This window comes from Pteropus vampyrus, unplaced genomic scaffold, assembly GCF_000151845.1.
Source record: "Pteropus vampyrus isolate Shadow unplaced genomic scaffold, Pvam_2.0 Scaffold42, whole genome shotgun sequence".
Lineage (NCBI taxonomy): Eukaryota > Metazoa > Chordata > Mammalia > Chiroptera > Pteropodidae > Pteropus > Pteropus vampyrus.
In genome coordinates, this window is record NW_011888823.1 from 5,481,123 (window position 1) to 5,491,327 (window position 10,205).

The window sequence follows — 10,205 nt, forward strand, 5'->3', positions numbered from 1 at the left end:
CCAATTTACGGATGAGACGATGGAGGCACAGAGAGGTCAGCAACTTGCCCAAGGTTACCCTGGAGGAGCAGTGTTGCATCCCAGGGGTCTACTCCTAAGTCTGGCCCTTAATCTCTACCTCATAGTGCCTGGCACAGAATTTGTTGAGTACGCTTAGGAAGCCCCCACCCCAACATGCATAATAACTGTATTTCTGCTAAAACATAATGTAGAATAGGAATGATGGTGGTCCAATACCTTTCAAAGCACTGATTAAAGAGTTATTTTATTTAACCCCACAACACTAGAGGAAGTGGGAAAGACTAATAATTTCCATTTCTATAAAAAGGAAACTTGATAGTCTTTATGATGCATTGACTTTGCCCAGGTCACGATCCAAAAGTTGGAGCAGACCTTGGCTAGAGCTGGGTCCCCTGGCCCCGTGCTCAGTGCCCCTTGCTGTTATAAGGGAAGAAGCAGCCAGGCTTGTGCTGTTCCTCCTTTGTCTCCGCAGTCACTGGTGCTACAGACAGGTCAGAGCATGGAGAAGTTTCATGATACTGCAATCAGAATCTCACTTGGAAAGAAGCTCCAGGTGTCTGATAGTGGCAAAGCCTGGCACCTCTGGAGCCCTTCTGCCCTTCCCAGCCTCTTTTTGAGGTGTCAGTATTGTTCTCTGCTTTCTCCTTGCAGTTCTGTTCCTGACACCTCTCATGGAGCCTCACAGGGGACAGATAGGACAGCCTTGTCCATAGCACGCCCACCTCACTCCTTCTTCAGGCTTCAAATTGTAGTTGGGGCTCTGTTTAGTTTCCACAGGTGGCTTAGGGGGTGGTAAGAAGGGGCTTTAGGGACTAAGAAGACCTTTCTGTGCCTCTCTACTTGGGATTTTTAAAGTCTGGACGAGGACATGAGAGTTATTGATGACTCAATGGTAGAAACAAAAACCTCAGTCAGGAGCCTTTTTCACAGACAATGGGGCAGGCTCTGGAAAAAGCGTTTGTTGTATATGAGCAAAGTCTGTAGGATCCGGCTCTCTTCTGGAAAATTCCCTTGTTATGTGTAACCCTAGGCTGGGGGAAGCAGTGGAAAATTTAAAGGCCCAATTACCTGTAAGGGGATGCTATCTGTATAATTAAATGTAAAGTCTGATGTCCTACATCTAGACTAGCAAGTGAAATGTTTTCCAATGGTTACAATTCCTCAGGGGCCATTGGTCAGACCAGCTGGAGCCAGAATCAGTGCTCTCATCCAGGCCAATTAACACATAGTGAGGGCTCACTGTTGGCAGATGGAAGGTAGTCTGCCTTTCCTCCACTTATAGCTGATGGCCTTCTGGGGGTGTTCTCTGCAAGGTGTTATGCAAATTCCTACGTTCAGGAGAGTGTCCTTCCCTCCACCTTTCCAAATCTGATCCTGGTAAAACTGTTCACCTTCCCTAATTAAAAGTGTTCAATACCATCATGTTAACTCTTAGGACAAAGTAAAAAATCTGTGTTTATTCTTCAAGATTCCACATGGTCTGCCCTTCTTACATTCCCGGCTGTCTCATCCCACACTCCTTTTTGCTCTTTCTGCTCTACCCACTCTAGTCTTCTTCCAGGTTTTCATACTCGCCGTGCTTTCTTCTGCCACAGGGCCTTTGCACATGCTCTTTCCTCTTGCTGGAGCACTCCTTCCTCCTCTATTTGCCTAGTAAACTCACTCAACTCAGGCATCGCTTCTTCTAGGAGGTCAAATCTCCCTACCAGAGGCTTTCACAGTGCCATGTACCTCCCTTTCTTACTCCTGATGAATTGCAGTTGTAGAGAATTATTCGGTTGTCTGTGTTTCTTAGATTGTAAGCTCCATGAGAGCAGAAATCTTGTATGTTTTTGCTTACTACTTCATTGTCGGCACCTAGCCGAGTGGCTGGCTCATGGAGAATACTCAGTACATATATGTTGAGTGATAACATGAATCAATCCCAAACTAAAATCCAACTCCAGGCTCATTTAAGCCTCTGCTACCTAGACCAGCCACAGAATAGTAGAATATCAGAGTTGAAACTCGCCCACACCTTAACCTTCAACCCATCCATCATTACTGCTATTAGTATAATATTTTTTTCTGTTAAAAAAATGAAATCTCGGTGTTCATATATAGTCAGTAAATTATACTGTTCTTATTTCTCCCCCACATCCTGTGTTTTCTCCTTGCCTGCTGAATTGGCGATCTCTAGCATGTATATTAAATGGCAGGCCGGGTGTTGTAGAAAACAAGTACCAAAAAAAAAAGGCCTCTGCCCTCTCACCACCCATTAGCGTGAAAATAAACAGTGTTGCTCTGAAAAGAATATTCTGGGCCCTGGAAAGCCACCCACACTAGCTCTGCATTTTCACTTCTTTCTCCTCATTTCTCTGTCCGTATCATAACGGACCATAAAGGCCTTCCTTCCCGGCCCTGCCCACCCAGAATCCCCTCCTTACAATGACTTTTGATCATTTGGCATGATATAGATTTCCTCTATATCAAAAGTAGAATGTAAAACACAGAAATTTGCAAACACATCCATTGTATTACTGGTTGGAAAGCCCTGGTCTAAATCCGAAACCAGAGGTGAAAGGTTGGGGCAACAGAAGGAAGCGGGTTGGGAATGGCCTGGAAACGAGGCGAGGGCATCTGAGCAACAGCTAACCTACTGTTCTCTTCTCTGCAGTGGCAGGCCATCTCTCTGACAGTCATTGAGAAGGTTCAGATTGCGGCTGCCATCCTGGGTTCCCTCTTCCTCATCGCCAGCATCTCTTGGCTCATCTGGTCGACCTTCAGTCCCTCGGCAAAATGGCAGCGCCAAGACCTCCTCTTCCAGATCTGCTATGGGATGTATGGATTCATGGATGTGGTGTGCATAGGTGGGTCTCGGGGCTTGTTTCTATGGGAGGTGGGGAGCCACATGCAGGTGAGTTAGACAAATCCCTCAGGATCCCATCTTCTAGAAGATCAAAGCAGAGAAAGCACCGACCTTGAAACCTGTGAGATCAGGAGGGGCCAGTGCCTTAGTTTTGAGGGGCGAGTAAGGAGGAAGGGGGAGCAGAGAAAAGAAGGAAGATCTAATTCATTCCTAAGCAAATCTGTCTCGCCTGGTTGAAAATAAGCATAAGGAGGCTTGCCACTAAGAAGATCTGAGAAAGGTCAGTTGGTCAGTCTATCTGCCTCAAGCAGGAGGTGGAGAGCTTCTCTGTTGTGTACCGTGGCTGCCAAGCCAACAAGGGATGTCTGGACACTTAGTTCCATTCTCTTCACGGCAAAATGCCCAGAAACAGCATTGATGTTGCCTGCCCCCAAACCCCCTCCTTTTTTTCAGCTTTCCCTAAGCCAGTTCCAATGCCCAAGATTTCTCTAGTCTAATGGTTTTCAAACTGTTTGTGGCCCCAGGGTTCCACACATGGCTTCAGGACCCACCTTCCTGAGGCAGGGAGGGGATGCTGCCCAGACAGGCTCTGCCTCTTCACCCCTGCTTCTCCTGAGCTTCTGTACTTTTATCTCTTTACATATATTTCCATTCTAGGTAAGATTCTGTTTAAAAGGCGTCAGTGTTTTAGGAAAAAGTTGGAAACCCGTCATTTGAGTTCTTCCGTATCTCATTCCAAAACCTCTGCTCCCCTCTCTTCCATCATGTTAGGTTGGTTGGTGGAGGGCTGGGTCTTTTTGTTTTTCCCAAGAAATGATTTGTTTTTCCCAAGTAACTGAGGAGGTGGGGAATGGTCCTGGCTTTCTCTGAGTGACATGAAGCATGCTTAAGCACTGGTTAAACATCCTACCGGAAACTGTCAGATGACTCCCCGCCACCCCGAGCCATAGTGCTGACAGCGTTAGTGTTCCACAGTTGTCTTGTTTGGGCATTCCTTTGTGTATTATATCAAATATGCTATACTACTCCATTTGGCAGGAAAACCTCTATTAGCTAGAATTTGACTGGCATGATATTAACGTGCGTTTCTCTGAGATCCTTTAATATTAGAATCAGAGATGCTGTAGATTTGCATACAGATTACAGTAGCCAGAGACCAGTGATAGTGACACTTGTATGCTTGTCTGCATCTTGCTGCCTCTCCATGCTAGCTAAACCAATACATCAACCCCCAGTTTAAGAGACTTTTAATGATGGCACGTAGGCGCTGAAAGAAAGACCGCCCAGGTGTGGAGGGCTGTGGAAGAGAGAGGACTGTTAATGGGAGGAATTTGACTTTGAGGCATTCTAATTTAGCTCCCTCTCCCACAAAACTCGTTTCCTACTCCTGCTGAGGCTTGAGTTGTTGATGCCAGAAACCAGGTGTGTCTCCATATGGAGGCATAGGGCTCTGGCGTGGAAGGGGAAGCAGTGAAGGGCCTTCCTGTAGGGGCCCCTCCAGCTGCCCTTCATTCTCCTTCAGGCAAGCTTTTGATCTGTCCCTGATGTGAGCTCCTACGAGACATGCTTTCCTGTCACATGGTGTATTACTCAGCGTGGGCTGCAGTAACAGTAACAAACAACTCCAAAAATGCAGGGCCTTATAACAACAAGCATTTATTTCCCATTCAATGGTCTGTGAGATGGCTGTGGCTCTGCTGGGCTTGGCCGGGCTTAGCTTCTGACTGTGCACTGGGTTTGGGCCTGCTGAGTGTCTCTTGGTGCTCTAACCCAGGCTAAGGAAGCAGAGACCATGAGAGTATATTCTTCTCCTAGCCAAGTGCAGGAGCACAAGACGGCTGATTAAAGCTTGCAAGGCTTCTCAAAGCTTCTGCTCAGGACAGGCACACTGCTCCTTTTGCCCATAGGCGTTGGCCAATGCGAGTCACCAACATCAAAGCCCCACATCAAAGAGGTGGTGGGCAGGGAAGTATACTCCTCCTCTCCTGGTGGGAACATGGGTGAGAGAGAAGCATAAATACCATCTACCATTCAGGGCTCCATAGATTTGAAGACTGAGAGAACTGAACATAGAAGAAATCAAACAATCGATCAGTACAGCTTCCTTGTTTTGCAGTTGGGAGAACTGGGTCCCAGAAAAGGGAAGTAATCTGCTCAAGGATTGCTCAGCTGGGATTAGAAGCAAGTCCTCGTTCCATCAGTCAAGTGCTCTTTCCATTAGCCCTCTTGCATCAGCTAGCAGAAGTCCCGCAGTGTCACTTATGGGATACCTACAGATGCCATCTGTGACTGGTACACCTGGGCCCGCTTATAGGAGGGGCCCCCACAAACATGCCTAACCCCTGTGGGTCTCAGCACCTAGCACCCCTGCTCCGGCCTGTCTGGTGCTCTGGCATCTCCTGCTCATAGTGTCTCCTCCTGAGTAGGGCTCCAAGGCACCGTCTACTCCTTTGTATCTTTCTTTGCTCCTCTTTCTCTGCCTGCTTCCCCTTTGGCTCACTTCTATCTCTCTAATTCTTTCTCTTCTTACATACATGTGGCACGCAGTCACTCAGTTTCTGGGACAAAGAGAGTGAGCTAAAGATTGAGAGTTTTCACACTGTTTTCCTTACTTCTAAGCTTTTACGAAAACAATTTCCCAGATGCACAACTACACCCTAATTTACCCATTCTGCTCTGACAAGCCAGCGACTTCTTGGAGACAGCCATTGGATGGGAGAGGAATGCATAAAGACCCTGACTGCTCTTTGGTGCCATCCAAAAATGGTCAGATACAATGATATTTAGACTATCTAATCCTTAAAGAGTTTAGATAACTCTATATCGTTGATTGTAAATGAAGCTAATTCAGTTCCAGAGCATGCCCCCGGGGTCAAGGAATAGTCTTCCCATTTTTCAGATGGCAAAACTCTGAGACTGAAGGATCTGTCTTAGGCTGACTCAGGCAGCAGAGTAGAGCTCCCAGTTCAGTGTTTTCCCAGGAGAGGCTGTGCAGTGGCGAAAATGCTGGGAGACAAAATTTAAAAAGGAGCAACCAGGGGTCAAGAGAAGGGAGAGGGAGGTTGCGGGCAGTTGTTGGGATGCACAAGCAGATTCTTGTGGTAGATGTGATAATGGTGATTTTGAGGGTGGTGATGATGCTCAGTAGTGATGATAGTGGTTTTCAGGGTGAAGTTCAAGGATACGTCACTTCTTCACTGCAGTGTTCTGCCTAGTTGAGAGAAAACACACACTGCACAAGTGGTTGTAAAAGTATCAGCTCTTGAGGGGCTCTGTGGAAGGGAGAATCAGGTGCCACCTGCAGTGTCTACCTGGGATGTCTTTATTTTTAGGCTCGACTAGGCATTCAGATTCTCAGAACTACCAGAGGGCACACTTGGTACCAGATTCACTTAGAAGGATGTAGGGCAGGAACCACATCCTCCACCAGGCAGATCTGGCTTAGCTGTGCAGATGAGTCCTTGCCACACTCCATATTCTAGTCCAAGGCTAGTCTCCTGGCCCCCAAATGATAGCTCATAAGGAAGGGGGTGAGACTCACAACAGTGGGTGTAGAGTTCACCTTGGCATAGTTTCCAGGGTCCCAGCAAAAGTCTCTGATTCCCTTTCCTTATCTGTGAAATAGGATAATAACACCATCTTCAGGGCGTTATTGAGAGGACTGAATATGATGGCATACATGAAGGAGCAGGCGGTCATAAATATCAGTGACCAGGCTAGGAGGCACTTGATCAGGGTAGATTCTGCTTGTAGTAGACCCTCAATGAAGGTTTGCTAGGGCTGTTAAAACCTGAATCCAGTCACAGCCTGGAGACCCTGACCCTGCGTCCTCACATAATTGAGAGTCTGCTGTTATTTGGAACAGTGCTTCTTCTTGAAGCTTTTGGGTCCCCTCGTTCGTGTCCCCTCAATGAGAAGATCTGATTACATCGAATGTCCTCGTTCCACCTGCCTCCTCTTCCGTCATCTCTAATGACGTTGTCTGCCCCAGCAGAGACACTGACAGAGCCTCACGGAAAACAAATGGGACATTCTCTGCTCCAGTAGGTCAAATTATTAGAATTTAACAAGAGCAAATTAATTAAGGTCTTTGGCACCAAAAACATTTTTTTTTTTTCACTCCACAGAACCACGGGATTGGCCACCAAAAAGTCAACTCTGCAAAAATGAGGACCTCATCCTTATCTTGTTTGTTTTTTACTTGTGAGAGCAGTGGGCCAAGGGAAGGGAAGGGAGCAACATTTCTGAGATTGTTCCAAATCTTTAAAATACTCAAATATGGTAATTAACAAGATTATAGAAATTCTTTTTGTTTAAGCTTCCTCTGTGTGCTGTCCATTTAGGTTCTTTCCTAGGACTTAGAGATACCTGGTATCTGTCCTCCGAGATAAGGGGATTCAAATCCTGATTTAGAGCAAGTAGGAAGGAGGTAGGGGCAGCAGCACTGTAAACACGTTATTTTTGAAATGTGGTTTTAATTCGCATTAACTATAAAACACACGCACCACAAAGATTCCTTCCTTTTTTCTCTCCTTTGGGCTAGAAATGACTCTGCCTGTCAGACCTCTTAATTCTTGATTAGGAAACCGAAGATTTGGAGGAGGCAGCCTGGTGCAGCAGAAGAGACTAGGAGGGAGACAATCTAGGTCTCAAAACCAGATTAGCTACCAGCTGCCTCTCTGTCTGACCTCAGGCAAGCTACTTCTCTTTCTACTACTCAGTTCACTCATCTGTAAAATGAGAGGGTTGAACCTGATAACTTCCGAGGTCCTCTAGGTCTGACATTCTAAGGTTCTGAAGTTATTTCCGTTGTGAGAAGATACCATAGCTCTCAGGGGTTGGCGACGGTGTCTGTGGGGGATTCTCAGTAGTGTCGGCCCAGGCCAAACAACTGATGAACATCAATTGTGTAAATGAGTGAGTGATGCTCAGTCCATGTTCCCTCATCTGCGTGTGACTTACCCGATTACTTACCTGGATTAACTGGTAACTCATACCCCATCCACTCGCTTCCTCACCCCCCCCCCAGGGCTTCCCATGTCCAACCACCTCTCTCCACAGCTGAGCTGCTGGATGCCTGGAGGATGAAGATGACTGATTTAGAAGCAAGCATACCAAGGGAGCACTGTCCCCCTCAAAGAGACCCGTTGGGAGGCAATTCACTTAATTCAGTTGTGCTGACAGGGCTCAAAATATTTTAGGATCACCTTTTGAGAGCTGTCTTCAGTGCCTCCAGCACGGTCTTTAGAACAGATTCGGGAGTGGCATGTCTGTCCATTGACGGTGGGTTTGTGGCTAGAAATAGCCCAATCTGGTAAATAAGGTAGATATTCGGGCCAACTAATACATTTTGGGGACCACATGAAACATGCCCAAATCTGCTTTCCTCCCTCGATATTTCAGTTCGGATAACTCGGCCAGATGTGTAAAAACACAAGGCCCCAGATTTCAGTGGTTTCATGCAATAGAAGTTTCTGATCTGTGGGGAGTTCTCCACACAGAAAATAAAAAGAGAACGTGGTTAAGGGATACACAGACACAGACACACATGCTTTCTCCCTCAATACCCATTTTCTAAACCTTGGCCTGACTCCTGCTCACATTCACTACCAGTCACCTGGCTCCACCTGGGTTGAAAGGGCTGAAAATAATTTCTTTTCAGTGGCAGCTCTGTATTAAGGAAGAGAAGTATGAATTTTGGGTGGACAATTTGTCATTTCTGTCACAAAAAAAGCCTATCTCACTGAGAGATTTCTAGAAATGTTCTAAGCTAGGATAGCCTAAGAGAAAATATTACAGTTCCCAAGGGTAATCTTTTAAAATTCTAAGAATTTTAAGACAAAACTCTTTTTGAATATAGAAGTTGGGCATGTTTGCATAAATAAACTACTTCTGTACCTTTACAATAACTCCTTTAAAAGGAAATCTTGTGATATTTAATAATAAGGAAAATAAAATAATAAGCAATACTTATTATTCATTATGTACCAAACACTGTGAAAGTGCATTGTGTGCCTTATCTTATTTATTCTCTACAACCCTTTGATATAGTTACTACTATAACGCCCATTTTTCTAATGTGAAAACTGAGGCTAAGAGGTAAATCAACTAAGGTTATATAATTAGAACCTCGTTTTATCTGATTCCAAAGCCCACATCCTTAATCACTCTGTATTAACAATGTAACATGTATTAAAACATATTGCGAATTCAAATAGAAACTACATACACATACACATACATAATTTCAAAAAAAATCATTTCCTCTCCAGCTGTGCTTTCTGGGGTAAGCGCCTGACCTTGAGCATAGAGGAGGAAGCAGCCCAGACACATGGCATTGTTCTGTTTCTGGTGAACACAGAATTTATGTCTCACTTCATGTACAAGCTGTGTATCTTTAGGCAAGACATTTAGCTTCTCTGATCTCAGTGTCCTCTCCTGTAAAGTAGAGATAATATCACCTATCAAACAGGGTTTCTGTGAAAAGTAGATTACATTTTCAAAGCCCTTTTAGAGTGACAGAACATAGTAATCATTCAATAAATATTGCGTTGTCACCATCACCACCACCATCATCATCATCATCATCATCATCACAGACCATGACCTTCATCGTCACCATCCAGAAAGGCTGAGAAATACAATTCTTCTGTATCTATCCAGACAGCGAGAGCTCTAAGCTTCATAAAGAAACTCCACAGAAAAAATCTACAGTATCTCAGGGCATAACTTCACACGCACTTCCCGGAATAGACCTCTCGGTTATACTGATGCAAGGCTCTTTGGTGCTCCAGGATATTTCTCTCTCCTACGCAGTCCTCCTGAGTTAAGCTCACTTCATTCTGAAGTCTCAGCCTTCAGTGATTTTCCAGCAGAATGACTGGAATGCTCTCAGTTTGACGCATTGAGAAACACTGTACAGCTTCACCAAGGTCAACTGGCCCAGCAGGGGCCCTGCTAGGAAGGGAACTCTTTCAGAAGTCACTTCCAAGGGGACAACTTCTCCCTGGGCACTGACAAGTCACCGAGAGATGCAAACAGGAGAAGGTAGCTTTGATTCACTCTAATAGAATGCTTTCAGCATCCTCTGCTGGTTGAGTCTTTGTTGCTGGAAGAGTTGGGTGACTCAAAGCATCTATCAAACTCAGAGCATTAGAGTCAAGGTGAGCCTGTCCAAATGGGGCCCCTGGATCCAGATCTCACCACCTCGTCAGGGAGGTGCCCGAAGTACAGCCAGGCTCCACTTGTGAGAAGCATGAAGCTGTATCCCTGGAGAATATTGGGCTGGTGTCCTTGTCAGGCTGGCCTCTCCCGGCGGCACCTTGTGAACCCGCCC

The 10,205-nt window shown here is 45.7% G+C and overlaps 1 protein-coding gene across 2 annotated transcripts in view; it reads left to right on the top strand.

The window, feature by feature from the left end:
* Positions 1-10,205, top strand: part of MARCH4 (membrane associated ring-CH-type finger 4) — a 99,674-nt gene that overhangs the window by 81,573 nt on the left and 7,896 nt on the right. For both annotated transcript variants that reach the window (XM_023529784.1, XM_011358635.2), the window contains one exon: positions 2,678-2,870. In XM_023529784.1, the coding sequence (XP_023385552.1) occupies positions 2,678-2,870 (193 nt within the window). The remainder of the gene's footprint in view (positions 1-2,677; positions 2,871-10,205) is intronic.